The following is a 20,215-nucleotide window of genomic DNA, read 5'->3' as shown; positions in this document are numbered from 1 at the left end:
TCCCTTCTTTTGTGTAGAAGTCACAGCAACACAATCACAAAGTACAACTAAGAGAGTTTTGAATCTGTATTCATTATTAATAGGATTTTAAATCATTGTTTCTTCAATAACTCCATTTTTTTAGATGAGCGAAAAGTGTACACACATTAGCAGTAGTGACTGGGGACTTTAATTCTAGACCCATTAGTATAACAATAACACAGCTGAACCCCAGCAGGACTGCATGTTCTAGACTCTCATTCCCACCATCATATGAGAGAAAAACAATCATTTGCTCATAGGTTGTGTGTATAAAGCATGTAAGGATGAAGATGCAAATGGTGCTACTGCTGGTGAGGAGGAATTGAGATGGCCTCTTAATTAAGCAGGAGAGCAACGGGTGTGATAAGAGAGAGCATAGTCACAGGCTGTAAACTGGAAATAAATAATGGAGAAAGTAAAGAACCATGTATTCAATAGAAATGCAAAGGACCAGCCTAAGGATCAGATCTACCATGAGGGACACAGATCTCTCACTCATATCATGCCTTCATAATACCTCCAATAAAATGTAATTTCAGTTGGAATAAATGTACAACTAGGTTATTTTGTTTTGTTTTTCAGATTTGGCTAAGTGAATGTTACTCCTAACAAATATTTTATTTTTTCACACTGGACATTTCTCAGGGCCAAAGTATGACATTTGGGCATACACCACACTATCCTTTGGATAGTCTTTGATACAGAGGTAAAAAAATTTACTCTGAAAGCAAATTTTTCTGACAAGAAAATATAAGCCCAACCTCATGACCCTGGGAGAGATGTCCCTGAGCACCCAGCACTGACCATCAGCCAATTGCTTATCAAACTTTCTGACACTGAGTACACAGTAGAGATAATTTTGATGCTGAATTATTTTTTAATATAAGTATCCTGATAGGCTGACGAATGACCTGACAAATGACCTGAATAACATGAAAATTCAATAAAACTAGTGAGATAAAATGCAAATTATAGCCTTCAAATTAATACAATTGGACCAGAAAAAAAGGACATGAGTTTTTAATCATTCGTATAGATGCTGGTGTACTATAATTGTTGATTTAAAATACCTTTTAATTATATGGTAGGATGAGTTAATGTAATCAGTGACTACACTCATGGTTTAAGTTATTTTAAATAGTATTTGGGTCATTGGGAACCACAACACATTCCATTCAATAACAATACATTGCGCAATACTTTATCATGCCACAAAGTACCAAGTCTAGTTTAGGGTAACATGGATGAGTGTCCTTGGCTTTAACTAGAATTACTCTGCTAAGCCTATGCCCATGTTAAAGTGCGCAACCACACAGCCTTAAGGAACATTATACACTAGAAGCTCCTTAAGTTTCAACATCTGCCTAGACTGATACTTTGAAATCAACTTTCATATAACTGTATTTATTTTATATACTGCAGAGATGTGCAAATGGTTTCTCCATGTGCCATGATCCCGACTTCTCACTATATGAAAAACAGCCATCTCAGGTCAATAACGTCCAAAGGGTAAACATGGTGTAAAAAGAGTAGATATTAGTTATTTTGAGCATCTTAAGTAGGATAGGATATATACCTTAAGTAGGATATAAGAATATACCTAAGTAGGACAGAAAATGTTCTAGCCACAAAGGACAAAATAGCATTACGTTAAGATTCCATTGTCCTATTCAGTGTTATAAAATAAAATAAAAACTCAACAAGTAACATAATACACATTGTAGCTGCATTTGATGACATAGGGATTCTTACAAATGAAATATTTGGTGACACAAGTCAGAAAATATCATTGTATTTTTAAGATTTCAAAACTGACAGAGTGAAATGGCATCCTTGGCAAAAGCAGAATGCCTTTGAGAGTGGGACAGTCATGACTGAAGCAGTACACGTGGGATTTATTTGTTGTCAACAATGTTCTAGTTCTTCTGGATCATGACCAGATAGCTGCTTCATTTTCCTAGTAATTTATAAACTAAAGCAATTTATACACACTTGGGAGTTACATACTTTAATATGTATGCTGAAATTTGGATTTTTAAGTGGAGAGATTTTTGTTTTGTTTTGTTTTAAGAAGTAATAAAATGTAGGAACTACCAAAAAGTTACATAGAATGACAAAAGCTTAAATATTGACAGAAAACATTACTCTTTTTATAGGAAAACTTTAAAAGGATGATGTAAATAGCTGGGCTTCAATAACCAAAGTTAATAAATGCCACTTACAGTCAAATTCTAACTTGCCAAAATGGAAAAGACAACCTACAAAGGAATGAGTTTCCTATCACTGGAAATATTTAAACTATTTAGGAAAAGGCTGGGCGGCCATCTGTTAGCAAGAGTGCAAAGGAGAGGGCCATATGGGAAAGCTGAAAAACAAGATGAAGGCTGCTCCTCTCATTTCTAAGATGTTATGACTTGTGATGAAGCTGGTATTGAACAATGATCTGTCTCGTTCCACTGCCACTTCCTCTGCTCCCTCCCCCCACAGTCCCTCTCTACTCTCTTCTGGTTCACCCTAATGACAGAAGACTCGATTCTGCAGTTCCTCTGTAAGTCTCCATGCCAGAGAGGTGCAGAGACTCAGGACAGTGATGGCGGTCCTTACCAGGAGTCAGGTGTAGAAAGTTTTGTGTTTCACGCCAACTCCACTTACCCCCAATCAAAGTATTTGGAACTGGGTGCTTTTCCTCCCCAAATAGTTTTTCAAGAATTTGGAAAAATTTACCACTTCAAAAAAAAAAACACAAGAAAATATGTGCACAATTTCCGGTGCTAGATAAATTAATAAATACTTAATACCTGATTACAGATGCCAGACTGGTATGCAGATTCCTCTCAAGGACAGCTTCATCACTTGGGTACACAGATACATCCAAGACAGCAGGGACCAGCCGTTAACTTACATTCATTTTGATATGTGCATTCTCAAACATTTGAGATGCCGTTTTATCAGACTTGCTTACCAGCTGTTCTCACAAGATGTGAAGCCATTTAGGGAAACAAGCCATCCTCTTAATACCAAGCATAGTCCATTGCATCATGCAAAAGTGGACACTATTAAAAAAAAGCAAGATGGCCATCATTGAGTTTCCTTCATGAAGTAAGGAGAGGAGGGGTCATGGGGAAGGAGGAGAATTCATCCACGAGTGAACACTTGCAAGTAAAGATACATGAACAAAAGTGTTTACTGCATGACTCACTGTGTCACTCTACAGCTTCCATGATGAGGGTTTTCTTTTCTTTTCTCTTAAATGTAATTTTATGTTTTGGGAGGGGGGATGTTGCATGCAAAGAGGGCAGATATGACGGGGCTGTGAAATGAATGGGATTGAGATGCTTGATATGAAAGACACAAAGAATAAATAAAAGGTAAGTTTTTAAAAACCCTAAAACCCAAGCCATGACAGATAAAGAAGCCTTCTGAGGCATTCCCTTCATCTCTTATGAACTAAAGCAATCTGTAAATGCACTGAAAACATTACCACAAGAACTTTCCTGTTTTGATTGTAATGAAATCTTTGGTCCAGAATCAACTCCCTTTGCTTTCTCCACCCAGATGAGTAAATATCAAGACCTGCAGTCTAAAACTGGTCCAAAAAAGAACTCTTGCCAGTACCTACACTGCTTCACATCCAAAGGACCTCAGCCAGGCATAATGAGATATCTCCATGAGAAGAAGCATGTGTACACAGGATGGTGAAGTGAGTTTGATCCCCAGCTCCCACCAGTGGAAGAAGGGAACCAACTCTCGACAGCTCTCTCTCTCTCTCTCTCTCTCTCTCTCTCTCTCTCTCTCTCTCTCTCTCTCTCACACACACACACACACACACACACACACACACACACACACACACACACTGAATAATTTAGAGGTCTTCCCCTTCTGAGATCTATCCTCTCCTTAGGACTCAGGAGTGGATAAAAGGAATAGGAAGCTCAGTTAATCATCTAAATAAACAGGTTACTGGTTCATATATCAAGATCACTTCGTAAATTCTCCACTTAGGACAGTTAGGGAGGAAAAGAGATTACTGCATGGCTGCTGTATTCCTCTGTTCCTGGTGTGTGTGTGTGTGTGTGTGTGTGTGTGTTTATACCCACAGGTAAGTATAGTCTTAACCTCTCATCAAGGAAATATCTCTAAACAACAGATGGAAATCCATTATACAAAACCACAACCAAACAAAATGTAGTTGTGGAGCTTAGTCCCCATGGCTACATCTACAAAAACTCTTGTACCTAAAGCTCAGGAAACATTGTAGAAGACGGGCCAGAAATATTTTAAGAGTCAGAGGACTGAAGACTTTGCTGTGAGACTGTCTACTCGTAACATCAAAAGCTATACCCGTAAAGTTTCACCAAAATGACCTCCCAAGTGTGAGCTGGACAAGGATGGCACCACCAACATTCCCAAAGCCCCCTTTTTCTCAACAGGAGCAGCCTACCATACCCCAGCCATATACAAACAACTACAGGTAGCTGAGTGAGTATGAGAGGAAGAGGTGGTCCTATCCATGGAAGAGCACACTAGTTAGTGGTCCCATGTTAAGTAGTCAGTTCTGAAACATACATACAAGTAGTATATGGACTCAATGGGTTTTATTTGGGAGTATGTATATACAAATACATATATGCTTGCAATAACAATGAAAAAAGAGGCCATTAATTTGGAGGAGAGAAGAAAGGGGTATATGGGAGGGCTTGGAGGAAAGAAAAGGAAAGGAAAGAAACATTGCAATTAAATTAGTCTCAAAAATAAAAACAAAAATGTTTTCTAAGATTGTCATTTCTACTTATTTTTTTATTTGTTTCTTATTTCTTGGATAATTCTTTAAAATGTTCATCTGCCCAATTTCTTTAGTTTTACTTGGTTAACATCTTTCCAGATATTCAAACTAGATGTTTAATTCATTCATTTGATTATTTTTATGGTTATTGTGAGTTGAGTCTAACATGGTGTCTCAGGCTCATGTTGGGGGGCTTAATCGTCAGCTTTGGAGGTTATCAGATTCTGAGGGCTCTCACTAAATCAGTTGTCCTTTTCCTTTGATGAATCAATACCAGTTTTGAGGGTAGTGGAAACTATGATGTGGGAGCTAGTTGAAGAAAGCAATTACTTGGAATATCATGACAAGATTAACGTGTGGCCTGTCCAGTCGAGGATTATGTCCTCTCTACATCCTGACCACCCTACGGGGAGGAATTCTGCTCCACTATACATTTCTCCTGTGACTCTCTGCCTTATTACAGGCTGAGAAACTGTGGAGGAACCAACCATCCAGGGAAAGACAGCGATTTCTATAGTCATTGTCTTTTATCTAGAGAAGTCTGTGTGTATATACCTCTTAACATTAACTTCATAAATGATCCATGTACTTGAGAAGTAAATATCTCATATTATAACTTACTTATTTCTAATGGGGAGAGTGGACAGGGGAAGTAATGGGGATGAAATGGCAGCTGTAGAGTTCTGTGGCAAATGATGCCCTTCCTAGGTCCCTGCCCTGGACACTACCACTCAGCTACGGACATGGCAAGTGCTAACAGCTAATCGCTCCTGTTCCTGCCTGCACCTCCTTCGAAAGGATGGCCTGACTTCTGCTACTTCCTGCCTCTGTGACAGCTATTGATTAACTAACAGGGAAGTGGGCTGGAGCGGATGAAGTCACAGCAGAAGAGACTTTGTGACACAATTCAGAGTCTCCTGTGTCATTGGACCGAGACCGGGATTGTGCTGAGAACACACCGCTGCTAAGCTTCTTTGTGTACATCATTACACTTTCTCGGGCCCTCACAGGTTTGACATCAGAAAACTTGGCTTTGCTTCTAGTGACCTTAACCATCTAAGCATTATACATCCATGAATGTTTTATACATTATGCTATTTTAATATGGCAATATCTCACCAGTGTAAAATTCTCCAAATTTGCAGATGGAAAAACTCAGGCTGTATAAAGTAAAAGTACACACCGTTAGCCTGTAATAAGTGTTCATTCCAAAAGTTAAACACAGATAATACTGTGCTGTTTCACCTTTATCAGAACATCCACGTAGCGTAATTTTACCCAAAGACAAAAGAATTAAAGATAAAGATCCATTCAACTCCACTTTTCTAGCTAAAGGGAAGTTGGTATGCATTTTCTTTTCCAAGCGTTGAGGTAACCTGAGGGCAAGACTTTATGAATCACACAACTTCCACAATGGTTTACAGCAGACAGGCATGGCTTCTATTGAAAAAGGAAGTAAGCATCTGATACCTTTGTCTTCTTGAAAGGGAACATTTTAGAGAAGTTTGAAGGCAGAAAGGAGGGAAAAGATCATGTCATCACAATGTAATTGGTCATGCACAATGCAATTTTATGTTTCATGGAGATTTCAACACGGGATATGAGTATAATAGAAAGTACCTAATTCATAGTTTTTCCTCTTCCAGTTACAGTGGTTTCTTTGAATGGCCATGAATGGAAGGCTGTAAATGGTGTTTTTATGTGAGCTTCAATAATACATATTTCAAAGGTCAAAGTAGTCAGTTATGTAGCTGTTTACACACTCAACATGGAGGGGAAAATAAGAAGGTACGACCATGCAAGATCTCATAGTTTTCGTTAGACTCTTGTGAGATAATAAAGTAAAAAATTCTTAGATTATTACCATCTGAAAAATGGTTTAGCTACTTGTCCACTCAGAAGAGTTACATAACCCTGTGGCAACAGAAATGTAGGGAGGGCCTATGTCTTATTTCATGTTTGCTTGTGTAAACGTGAGTGAATTGCACAGAGAGAAACATTAATAAAAAATAAAAAGAACAAATCCTTCCTATAGCATAAATACACTCCATAATTTGTACTGTTAATATTCTGATTGTATAGTATCTCACGTAAAAATGAATAATCTTTAGATCCCTAATAAAATCTGTAATCATCATGGAAAGCCCTTTCAATTGTCTTTTCTTATATTTTTGGTTGTGAGCCTAGCCTTTAACGGCTGAGCTATCCCTCCAGCCCTCAATTGTCTTTTCTAAAGAGAAATTCAAATGTATTAAGCCCATCGATTATAAACTAGCAAAAAATATGTTACAATATTATCTATATCTACTTTATTCACAATTCTAACTTTGGTTATAAATATACTCTATAAATATACTCCTACATAACACATTAAGTACTAAGTACTTAATGTATCATGCATTGGGCAAAGCGCTTTTATTTTTTTTCCAAACTCAATCAATATTAAAAAGAGAATATTCTTTTAAATACCACACTACACAACAGGACAACATGGCTTATAAAAACATGAGAGCCTGCCTAATTGGCAAGTTTTCTTCATTTGGAGACCCTTTTAGCAGCTGTTGCATTGAACAAACCATGAGTCCTGACCTCAGTGGTAGTCTCACTCAACTTTCCAACTCTTTTAAAACCACTGCACAATATCAATGCTCTACACTCACACCCTCTAAACTCTGTACACTTCTCATCCCATAAATGGATGGCCACACAATTTTCTCATGGTCAAGAAGTATGACGATATGACGGTTTTCAAACAGTGACTACCCAGCTAAGATTAAAAATTACATATTTATGATATCAAATAACACTTAAGGAAATCTTCTAGGGCTGCGATTCATAGGTGTAATATATAGATCATTAGAAGCAATAATGTCAGGAAATAGAGACAGACCACAAAATTCAGGCCACCCTTGAAAACAACATAGAACAAAGTTTGGAAGTCAGTGGGTTGTGGAACTTGGAGGCAACAGTTTGCTAGGACTATTTAACCTAGGATTAGCACAAGTGGGAGATAATGACCAGTCAGACAAATATATTCATTTTCCCTATAGAAAATGTTTAGAATCTTACCTTTTTTTCACCATTTTGCTACTTTTATACATAAGTGATTATTAAAAAATCTACACGTATTACTATAATATATAAATATAGTCATATCTTATATTACATTTGTTATTTCGTGGGTGTGGGGTGCACATGTGGTGTGGCGTGCATGTAGAGATCAACACAATTCCATCTAGTCAGCTCTCCTTTGATACTACATGGGTCCTGGTGACCTAATTTTTTTTTTTTTGGTTTTTACAAGACAGGGTTTCTCTGTATTGTTTCAGAGGCTATCGGTCCAGCCCAGCCTCAAACTCACAGAGATCCGCCTGCCTCTGCCTCCCGAGTGCTGGGATTAAAGGCATGTGCCACTACCGCCTGGCCCTGGTGACCTAATTTAACAGTAAGCTCTTTTACCTATCGAACCATCTCTCTTGCCCATACATAAGCTACTTTTTATGGAAGACGTTTCAGGCTCTATCATACATATTTACTATGTATTTGAAAATACATTTTATTTTGCGGGTAAGATGTACTCACGCTCACTTTCCCATTGCGATTATCTTCTTCTCTTATTGCCAGGGCCTTCAGAAAATTGTCCTGTAGCTCCTTACCAGCGCTTGTTAGTGTCCTATAAAATCACATCACAACAATCAGACTATAATGTCATAGTATATCAGTTAAAAGAAATATTTTCAAAACATTCTGAGGTCAGCAATTATGCTTCTTTTATCTAAATGGCAATATAGTTATAACATGGAAACCAAATGCTCACAATCATTATGGTCAAGTTTAAAATTTTATTTTACATGGTCACAGAGCTGTTATTTCCAAATACTTGAAATAATGTTTACAAATCATGCAAAAATACATATCAGTCCACATAAAGTTTATTTCATTTTATTTCTATCTTTTCTTTTTATCTATCCATGAAAAGTCAACATAGTTATACTTCTCACTTAAAATATCTTTAATTTGTGTATTGTTTATTGATTGGTTTAAGCCAATAAAATCAGTAGGATAAAACATTAATTTCCCCACACCAGTAGATAGTCTCAACATAAGAAAGAAAACACATGTGGGATATTTTTGCCAGATAAGAGAAACAATTGAAAATCAAAAGAAATAAGTTTTAAAGAAAATGTATAAGAAAATCACTGAATACAATACAATACCACACCTTAATGTTATATATATATACATATATATACCTCCAGAATCAGGACTAGATTATATATCTTTTAAGGCATTGTCAAAGAGGTCAACATAGGCTATTGCCAATGCTATTTTTTACCCTCTATTACTTGACAGTAAGACCATGTTGCTGAAGACATCACATTCTTATGATGTACAACACTGAGAAATCTGACTGGTATTCATCTGAAAACTTTCCCTTTCCTGGCTAGTAAACACTACAGGAGCAGAAAAGTAAACATCAATCTCACCTAACTATGAGCACTGTGAGCTACAATAATGACCTGCCTGCATGATATGCCCATGGAGGAACAGTGGCACAAATATTATGGGCGAAAGCAACAACTTTTTAATTGTACTTAAAGCCTCCTGCATGACACACAAACCAAACTTGACACTGTTTATAAGGTCAAGAGCTCAAGACTAGACAAGTCATGGGCCTCAGGGGAAAACTTATAGGACATAGCATAACATAAGGGAACATCACATAAAAGGCCACCAAATGGCATACAGCTAGATCCATTGGTTAGTACATCATTAAAGTCCTCATTACATATACAGTAGATTGGAGACACACAATTGGAAAACATACACAAAGTAAGAAACGGAAGTGCTCAGTTCAAAACTGGAAATGTAAATCACACCCCTACCCTCATAGAGCAGTGATCTATAGAGAAGAGACAAGAAGACTGTAAGAGCCAGAGGTGATGAGTAACTTCAAGGAAACAGTGTTTTCCAGACACAATGGGAAGATGCACATACAAACCCATGGAGATTGATGGGATGCACAAGACCCACCCAAGTGTAAGTGAGACAAAAATCAGGATGAAGGAGGGCGAGTGGGCACAAAGACACACCTCTAGACAAGAGGCTACTCACAACTGACAGGTTCTAAGGGGAAAATTAGTTTTCATCAATGTAATGTTATTTGGCATCTCAACCACATTCCAGAGAGAATCCTATGGCTGCACTAATTTGACTACATGTCTTCTGTGGGTGTTTATTTAAAGCAGAAAAAGAACATACAGTCGGATAGGTATAATTATCAGTGAGGATTGAGAAGAATTTTGTGAGGGAAAAGAATCTGATCAAAATATATTGTATAAAAGTATCGAATAATAAATCAAACATTAAAATGGGAAAAAAGATCACTGAGGCTAGAAAAATAGATCAGATGTTGAAAGGACACCTGCTATTATTCCAAAGAACCCAGGTTCAATTCCCAGAACCTCCATGGTGGCTCACATCCATCTGTAAATCCAGTTCCAGGGAAATCATATGCCCTCTTCTGGCCTCCATAAGCACTAAGTACTCACATGGTGCACAGACATAGATGTAGTCAAATTATCCCATACATGTAAATTAAAATGAATTTTTAAAGTTTAATAAAGATTGTTGCAACAACACTGAACCAAATAATGAAAAGTGAATTCAATAGTGTGCTGTGAAAAAAATCCTGTCTTCACAGGACAATTTTCTATGTTTTCAACCAACATTTTTACTGTATTACTATTCTGAATCAGTAGCTTTATCAGGGCACAAAGGTCAGTAAGCCACAGTCCCTGCACCCAGCTTGCCTGTAGTCTCATAGAGACAGACAGGTATGCAAACACAGTAGTGATAACTATCAGTAGAAATGGGGACAGAGTATCAGCAGTTCATGAGAAAGTAGGCTATCCTATCAAGGAAGATCATTTACACAAAAAGTAGAGTTATGCTTGTACTGGATGCTTAGAGATAAACATGTTAGTCTTTGTGGGGGTGGTAAGGGAGAAAAGTACTGCAAAGGGGTAAAGGAATACAGGTGTACAGATTTAAGGCAACTTCAGATAATGCCAAGACAGAAAATAAATACAAAAAAAGGGAGGGGAAAAAGCACATAACATTAATAGATAAAATTTGTAGACTTTACCAATACTAAGGTTGCCCAAAGACTCGTCATAATCACCAATATGTAACATCATTCAGAGAGGGCTTCTATGTTTCCAGTCTGCTTCATAAAAGTGTTAAATCACACAGCCTCAAACAAGGAAGTAAGATGGTCAAAGCTTGTGCTTTGGTAAGAATATTCACCAGCTTCGAGAAATGCAGATAAAGGAGAATAACCCTAGGTGAATTCACAAGGGGTAAGCTTCAGAGTTTCAGCCACAGATGAGAATATTGGATTTAAAGCAGATGTGAGGGAAGGTGAAACAGGAAATGACAGATGTGCAGATTTAATAGGGAAGATGGGACCCTTGAGGCTGAACAGCAGGTAAAGGCACTTACAGTCATGCCTGAGGACCTGAGTTCAATTTCCAGGACCCACAGAGTGGGAGGAAAGAAACAACTCCAAAAGCTGTCTTCTGACCTACACACACACACACACACACACACACACACACACGCACGCACGCACGCACGCACGCACGCACACACGCACACACACACACACACACACACACACACACACACACACACACATACAGTGAGTGACTAAACTAACAAGTAGGGGTGAAAAGATTGCAAGAGCCAGAGATTGGGGAGTTTGTTGTGAGATTCTGTCTCCTAGAAATGTCAGAATCTACACTTATATAGACTCAGCAAAATGATGTCCAAACATGATTTGTACAAGGACATATGTGAAAGAAAGAAAATGAACCACGGTGTACTGGAGATTGTCTGTGAAGTTTTAGCTGAGTCAGTCTTACAAGTTTTCAGTCCTGACAAACCAGGTTAATCACAGAAACAAACCACCACAATCACAATGGGCATAATTATAAGACATTTCTTCTATTATCATAACAAACTCAACTTTGTCTTTGAACCTGTAATGACAGTGCTCTTCTAATAAGTTGCATTTTTAATTTAACTCATCAAGTTATAACTGTTACTAACAAAGAAAATACATACATAATAAAATGGATACCTAGTTAAGAAAGTCCATACTGATTGGGCTAACAAATCTCACCAGCAATATCTAAGTGTCTCATTTTCCCCATGTGCTGCCAAGCAATATGGCCATGAATGCTAACTGCTAAGTCACTACCTGAGATTCCTTACCCATTTGAAAGAAAAGGTTTTTATGATTGGCTGGGAGACCAAACTAAACTTTAACCTCATATTTAATATTTTAAATATTTCCCAGGAAAGTATTGCTTAAAAGGTTAACTCATTTTTCACATCCAGCAGTTAAATATCTTAAATGGATACATGGGGTAATGCAATTGAACTGAAATATTACATGGGCTATCGGTGTTTAATTTCCACTCATCTCCCAGTTAATTCAAGTCACCATGCTTTTCTAACCCAGGTTCCACAGTGGGCTAAGTAATCTCTAAGCCCCTTCCTACTATACAACTTGTGAGAACAGTCATACAGCATTAGCAAGCAGAATCAATGCATATTATACATAGGGAAAGTAAGGGTTTATAGTTATAATGCTATAAACAGAAGAGAAAGGAAAAAATATTCCATGGCAAATGCTTCCTATCCCATCCTGAATGCTGAGAACCTGCAACTCCTCAAAAACAGAAAAGTAGCATAAAGGGTGAGATGAGGAGATCCTATAATTTTACCACACAATACTCTTAAATAACTAGGTTTCTTTAACAGTCAGTGACCTGAGAAACTTTGCCTAAATAAATATTACAAAAGAATTTACTTCCTCAAGAAATATGTCTGTTACAAAATCGTAGGGTAATTTTTATAAAGGCAAACACCTCATCTCTATTTACATACCACTGAAAGTTCAAATAGGCTAAAAGTTATATGCGCATAAGTTAATTTTTACCAAGCATGTTTAATCGTTAGCTAAAGGCATTTATATAATCTGGCATGAATGACTACAAACATATTTTTAATTCTCAACAACTGGGCTACTGGTTATACAGTTTAAGTATGTTGTTTACATATCACATCATAGATGCATAATTATCACTTGAAGAGAAAGAATAAATAACAAAAGGAAAGAACACAAAAAAAACTAAAGAAACTCAGTTTAGAGAATTAATTGCTTAAGAGTTCACTTAAATAGTTTCAGTGAAAGTGACTTATTTACTAGTTGTCATAAAATTTTAAGTATAAAATTTGGAATGCTATGAGCAAGCTTAAACATTAAGTTGTATTTTTATACAAATGTCCTGATAACTATTAAATCAAATCTGGTGTTCAATATTTTAGAATAGGAATAATTTTTAGCGTTGAATTCTCTTGCTAACACTTTTATTATCAAATTAAAGCTTAAAGAAAATATACTTCTTTTTCCATCAGATCAAGTGAGACTCTATGAGGTTGGGCAACTTGGTTATCATCAGTAGGAGCTCAACTTTAAATCCGCATCTCTTTGACTAAGCATTTCTCTGGTATACTGGAGTGTCTGTTCTTCTACATAACAAAAACCAAAATGGTCCACTGGAAGAAGCCAGGTAGATTGCAGGGGAGAAGGGCTAATGTATACGGCATTAACCTTGAGACCTACATAGAAATGTTGTCAATCACAATAACCATGCCAGTCTAACTAGAACTGTGATTTACTACATTGTCCAGAGGTGGATTGATTTTTTTCTTTTATTCTTGAGAGAGCCTACTTCTATTTCTATTTCTAACTGGGTAACACTTACTTAAATATATAATCCAAACTTTCTATAGTATAATTCCTTAAAGTTTAATAAAGAGTAAATTTTAAAATAATACATGAGTAAAAGTATATTGTAAAAAACCCATAATATTGTCTTTTTTAAAGAAAGAAAACTTTGGACTAGAAAGGCAAATTGGGGGGTAAGTGCACTTGCTTTGCAAGCATGAAGACCTGAGGCTGGATTCCAAGACCCCATTGAAAAGCTGGACCTTTTCATGCCTGTGTCCCAAGAACATTTTTCTTGCTATTATGCCATAAAATATAATATTACAACTAATTATATAATATTCACATTGTGTTGGGTATTACAAGAAACCTCCAGATGAATATGTTATATGCAAATATCACAGCAGTGTGGAGTTCACTTTGTCACTGACAGACTCTAGTTAGTAAACTGAGCATGGAAAATGTTTTAAAAAGCGGATATCAACAAGGCTATGAGAGTACATGAGGGACAGTAGAAACACAGAAACTAGCCACAGGAAGGAGATCTTACTATTCCCATACTTAAAATGGTAAGAGTGTTATTACCAAACATATAGCCTTAGCTGTCCACCTATTCAAGTGTAGATCATTATTAGAGTACCATGGCTGCCAACAATAACACAGCCGCATTCCATCTTCCCTTGTCTTCCTGTATCCTGCTTGAAAAGGCAGTGCTCAGGCATCTGCCTACAGAGTCAAGAACTTTACTATTGATTCAGCATTAATTTTCATGCACCGTGCACCATTGACATATTATAGTTTAGTATCTTTGTCTGCCCTCAACCATAGTTTAGAAGAGCTTTGCCCCCATATCCCATTAAGTGTAGCTATCACCCTCATCAAGGAAGCCTCTCCTTATAGCAAATGGAGACCACCATGGACAATCATAACTGAAGGCAATACAGAGATCAACAGATTTCGGGGACCCAGACCCCCAACAGATAAGTCTACACAGTGGTTCCTGCATTTATGGCTATGGGAACAATGTGGAAGGAATGGAAAGATTGTAACAGGCAGAATAACAGGGAGACAGCTGTGAAACAGTATCTCCTAGATATGGCTACACAAACACCAGGAAAATAGCAATGTCAACAGACATGGTACCAAGGAAGGAAAATTTTTTGTCAGGTTGCACATCTAGACAAAGAACTACAGATGAGGAATGACTACTGGGTGAAGGAGAGTCAGCATCTCTTAAGGATGAACCTTTAGTGGCTACCCAACGTAGTGGGGTCAGTCCTGAGACCACCCATACACACACACAAACAATAAGTTGTACTTGTTTTTGTTTCTTGCTTTTTGTGCATACACCTACATTCAATTGTATGCATTTATGTAACAATAATAGTTAAGGAAAAAGAGGCTATCAACTTTAGAGTAGGGGAGATAGGGAGAGGGCTTAGGGGACAGCAGCTTGGAGGGACTGAAGAGAGGAAAGGGGAGGCAAAGTGGTATAATTCTATTTCAATTAAAACGTAAAACAACTCTATACTATACTCTAAAATTCTGACTCTATAAACAAATATCAATTCACTGTACCAAAGTCAGTACAGAAGAAATACTAATACAGTCACAACAAGACAGGGTTTTTCTGTGTAGCTTTGGGCCTGACCTGGTACTCACTCTGTAGACCACACTGGCCTCTAACTCAACAAATATCTGCCTGCCTCTGCCTCCTGAGTTATGAGCCACCATTTGGTTGCTGAGAATTGAACTCAGGACCTTTGGAAGAGCAGCCAGTGCTCTTAACCATTGAGCCATCTCTCCAAACACTCTTTTAATAGTTTGGGCTTTTATATCAGGGTTGAAAGATGACTCAGAAGTTAACACTTGCTGCTCTTACAGAGGACTTGAGTTTTGTTACTAGCAGCCACATGATGGTACAGTTCCAGGGGATCTGATTTCTGTGAACATTTACACAGTACACACACACACACACACACACACAGAGGAAAAACACTTATGCATAAAATAAATGTAAAGATAGATCATGGGTGCTACTATTATTCTGCTAAAGAAACAGCAGGAAAATGACTTCTAATGACTGTCTATATGCCCATGTTTCAGTACATTTCTCAACTGTCACCAGAAAAGCTGCTTCTTACAGTCAGTGACAATTAACTCAGAGCCTCACAAATGGACAATGTGCCAAGTGTCAGAGAATTTGCAGTGGGATACCTTCATCAAACCCCTCTCCTCAAGACTTGAGGACCTATGTAGAAGATGAAGAAATACTGTAAGAGTCAGAAGTGGCAGATGACTCCAAGGAAACAGATGACTCCAATGAAACAGTGGCTTGCAGACAGGACAATACTGATGTACATATTAACTCATGGCGACTGTGACATCATACACAATTCTGCACAGTTCAAACCAGACAAAACCTTAATAAGGAAAGGAACACAAAATCCTACTCTTAACTGAAGAGCACATTGTGGTTGACACCTGACAGAGAAGGGAAAAATCATTTTTCTCAAAAATAGTGAAATGGGTTATATCAGCCACATTCCAGAGCAGACCACATGCCCAGGAGTAGTTGGCCAACACAAACAGATACAATGTGTCCTGTGTGTTTTCTATTTGCATTTTGTTTGGTACTTTTTGTCTGACTACCTTTTTCTTTGTTTTGATTTTTTAGAGAAGGAGAGAGAGAAATTGGATGGGTAGAGATATAGGGAGTACCTAGGAGGAGTTGGGGAAGGAGAGTATGATTAAAATAGATTGTATGAAAAAATAAATAACAAGTAAATTTTAAAAATTAAAAATTTATTTTTTATAAATAGGACCTTTTATATGTCACTATTAAAACTCTGTATTTTAAACACCTTCTTAGACTGGTGTTTCGTATCCATAACTTGTTCAACTTTAGTACCTATCTCATTAATGGTAGCTTTTCCAGACTATCTCCTTCACCAGGGAGCTCCATGAATTTTTCTGATTCAAACTTGGGTTTCTCCAGCAATTTTACTTTTCTAACAAAAACTTTATGAAGAAGACAAATGGACTACTTGTCTATGTCTTTCCCAATGCTGTCTGGAATCAATTTATTAACCACCTCCTTCAAGTCATTAATATAATTAAGATGATATTCTTGAAGAGTTAGATCAGAATTTTCACAATATGTACTGTGGTCTCCATCTAGCTTCCAGAAGTCAATTTTACACTCCCATTTGGGTTTCCTCGATATTTCTGTGAGAAGCACACCAGGAGAAGAGGAATGTTAATATGCATACTAGACAGCTGTTTCTCTTCACTTTTCATGTCGAGGAAACCCAATTGGGAGTCCTAAGATCCACTGAATTTTAAACCAGTCAAACTTTATTCCCATAGGATATTAACTGCTTTTCCTTGAGACAGAGGGATCAACATATGTGTGAGAAAGGTCTCAGCTCATCTTCCTTTTTGTACATTTGGAGAATTTTCTCTACTTAATTCTTAAACATGATAGGCTGAGATGTTCCCACCATTTGAAGTGGAAAACAGTCGCTTATAGTTAAGTGTTCTTTGTCTGTAAATGTGTTTGGTTTGGGTTCGAAACACATTAAAGTATCACTCTTAAATTTTCTTTACAACTTTACTTTCGTTATCTTCTGAGGAGCAATTACATCTTTGGTCCTGATTTAGATGGTACTCTCTGACCTTTTGGGTGTATTTACACCATGAAAGCACAGACTGAAGAAAGTAACCTCCAGTTTGGCACACCTATCTCCAGGCTGTCTGAGGAAGTCCATCCTATCATCCCCACAGAACACTAAGATTGGTCCAGTGAAGTGCCTCTAGCAGAGGATGCAAGCAAATGGTTGTCTTGAGGTTCATAAGATCTGTATGTAGCCTGTCCAGTCCCTTCTATGTGTGTTTCTTGAATATTTCAAAGTGTCTACATGTGGAGACAGAGAATCTAATCAGGTGAATCTCAGTAGGCAGTTTGTCACATGAAAAGAGCAAGCAAAGTGTGAATCTATCACTGCATTTGTTAACAACTGCAGTGGTGACAGGAGCTGTCATCCATCAGAAAGGAGGTGCCGGAGTAAATGCATGGGGAAAGGAACGATCTAAAACTATAAAGATTAGTATGGGACTCTGGGGAGAAAGAAGCTTAAAGAAGTTATTATAAAGGTTTGCTGCATTTTGCACAAAGACAACATGTATAGGTGGATAAAGCTATTCCCAGAAACCATAGGTCACTAAATGAAAATCCCAGTACCAGGGTAGGATACCTCCCTCTGAGCTGTTGGCCAAGAAGGGGGCTATGGTTCCCAAAACAATACAGATTACAACCAATGCCAGTAGTTTCCCACAGGAACTACATGAATAATGCTACAGTGTGTTGATCCAGGGCAGGGAGAAATCAAGATGTAGAGTGACTGAAAGTTCCCTCCCTATGGCCTAGCCCTCAGTGCTGGGAGATGCTATGCAGACTGCAGAGGGAACACTGTCATCCACTCACAGCAGCTGCTGTGACCTACGTAAGAGTAGGTCCATCAACTCTCTGCTGCACCATGAGGAAGGATCCAGGAGTCCTACCCCTACTGCAGTTAATGGGTGAGGGAAAGAGTTTCTTCAGTAGTACAGCAGCCAGTAGGGTTCCCATACTCCAGTAAACAACCCTAATTAAGCTCAGTAGGTCACAAAGGAAAAAAAACATATGAAATTAGAAAGGTGGCAAGTTGGGAAGAGGAAGGGGGGTAACAGGACTGAAAGAAAGACGGGGTAAAAGGAGTGAATATGGTCACAATACTTTATATACATACAAAAAATGCTACAACATTCATTTTATGTATAATACATTCCAATAATGTTTAAAAAACAAAGCTTACTTTGTGATGTACTTTTAATATATGTTACTTTCATAAAAATTATTTTCATATCTTTGAACATCAAAAATAATGAAGAGATGGCTAATTTGGCATGAATAGGATGAAAGAACATAATGCACATTATGAACATGCCATAGTAAAACCCATTATTTTGCATAACATATAACAACAAAAATTGAAAATTTTAAAACAAATTAAAATTGCAGCACCAGGATGTAAATCTAGCTGCAAGGAGGAAGACGAGGTAGGATGTCAGATAAGAACAGTGTCAAATGTCTGTCATCACCCAGCTGGGAGCCTGAGGCAGGAAGATTGAGAGTTCTAGGCCTTCTTGGTCTTCACAGTGAGACCATGTCTCAACGAAAAAAAAAAAAGAGATAGAGACAGAAAAAGACACAGATGGGAGCATCCTGGCATGCCACAAATCTTCAGCAAAGTCACATAGGAGATAGCCAAAGAAAGGCCACAAAGAGCAAAGGTTCCCAGAAAGAAGCTAACAAAATGTCCTACTGCACAAGGCCACTAGACACAGAAACCTCAGGTGACACTAGCTAGCCCTTCCTGAGGCCCTGGCCTTCATAATAATAAGGCTTTACAAGCTAAGATGTGTATTGCAGAGATACATAAGGTGAACAGATGTTTAACTATATATAATATCTTTTCAGTTATAAATGTTTCCCTCCTATGAGTGGCCCAAATAAGTTCTCTTCACATGTAATAAGTAGACAATGGGAGGTTACATTTTATCTCAATCCACATCTAATTTTGTATATAACCCTATCAATTATAACTAGCTATTCATTCACAAATACATTGTAACTACTGGGTACAATAGTAAACTTACTGAAAATGTTTAACTCTGTGAAAAGTTGGCTTTCATGATAACCAAGCATTTCTGTTTCATTAATGTCTTCGGTTTCCACAGGTTTTACAATATTCTGTGCCATTCAAATACTTTAGTGATATGTTATAAGAAGATATATTTGGAAGATATAACTAAAGGTCACAAAATAAAATGAGCCACTTATTACCAATAAAGAGCATCACAGTCCATGCTATTCAAGTTGACAATTTTATATTGTTTGGCCAAGGTGAATTACACAATCACACATGCACCATGAAAATATTTTAAGATCAGGATGAAGGAAAGGACATTTTTCTTTTTCACTTCCACTTAAGGGTACTCTTCACATTTCCCAAATAACCAATATGTATCTAAACTCAGTTAAACAGCACCATATTTCTGACTTTGAAATTTTATCTTAATTGAATAAATGGTTTTCAAACATTAATGGTTACCTATATTACTCATACACAAAATGCAAGCATAAGACTTAAGAAAAAATCTTAGCTTTAACGTTGGATGTGCTATACAAGTAAAATGTAATTCATAAGAAAAAAACTAGTTAGTTTTTGTAGTATAATGTTGCTTTTATACTTGGTAATTTTTGTGGCTCATTATCTGTAGGTATGTGTTCATATATATAAGGTAAGAAATAACAACATATGTGTCACTGTAATAAAAGAAGATTAGTTATGCATACACTTATCTTCCCACTATGTATTTTATTTCTCAATTAGAAGACCTTTAGTAAGTCTGTGATCCTTTATAGTAAATAAGGATTAGGAACTCATTTTAAGGCATCTTTTAAAAGATAATCTTCTTGATGTTGTTAGTATGCAGTCAGTTAAAACTTTAGTATAAGTTTTTAGCATAACTTATATAATCTAATGTTCAGGAAATGTTTTTTG

At 37.2% G+C, this 20,215-nt stretch overlaps 1 protein-coding gene across 2 annotated transcripts in view; it reads right to left on the bottom strand.

Moving 5' to 3' along the window:
* The window catches only part of Cfap299 (cilia and flagella associated protein 299), a 450,575-nt gene that overhangs the window by 276,724 nt on the left and 153,636 nt on the right, over positions 1–20,215 (bottom strand). For both annotated transcript variants that reach the window (XM_040747462.1, XM_040747461.1), the window contains exon 3: positions 8,390–8,480. In XM_040747462.1, the coding sequence (XP_040603396.1) occupies positions 8,390–8,480 (91 nt within the window). The remainder of the gene's footprint in view (positions 1–8,389; positions 8,481–20,215) is intronic.

This window comes from Mesocricetus auratus, unplaced genomic scaffold, assembly GCF_017639785.1.
Source record: "Mesocricetus auratus isolate SY011 unplaced genomic scaffold, BCM_Maur_2.0 Super-Scaffold_100006, whole genome shotgun sequence".
Classification (NCBI taxonomy): domain Eukaryota; kingdom Metazoa; phylum Chordata; class Mammalia; order Rodentia; family Cricetidae; genus Mesocricetus; species Mesocricetus auratus.
The sequence above is the reverse complement of the archived record's forward strand: the minus strand, read 5'-3'. Positions and strand labels throughout refer to the sequence as shown.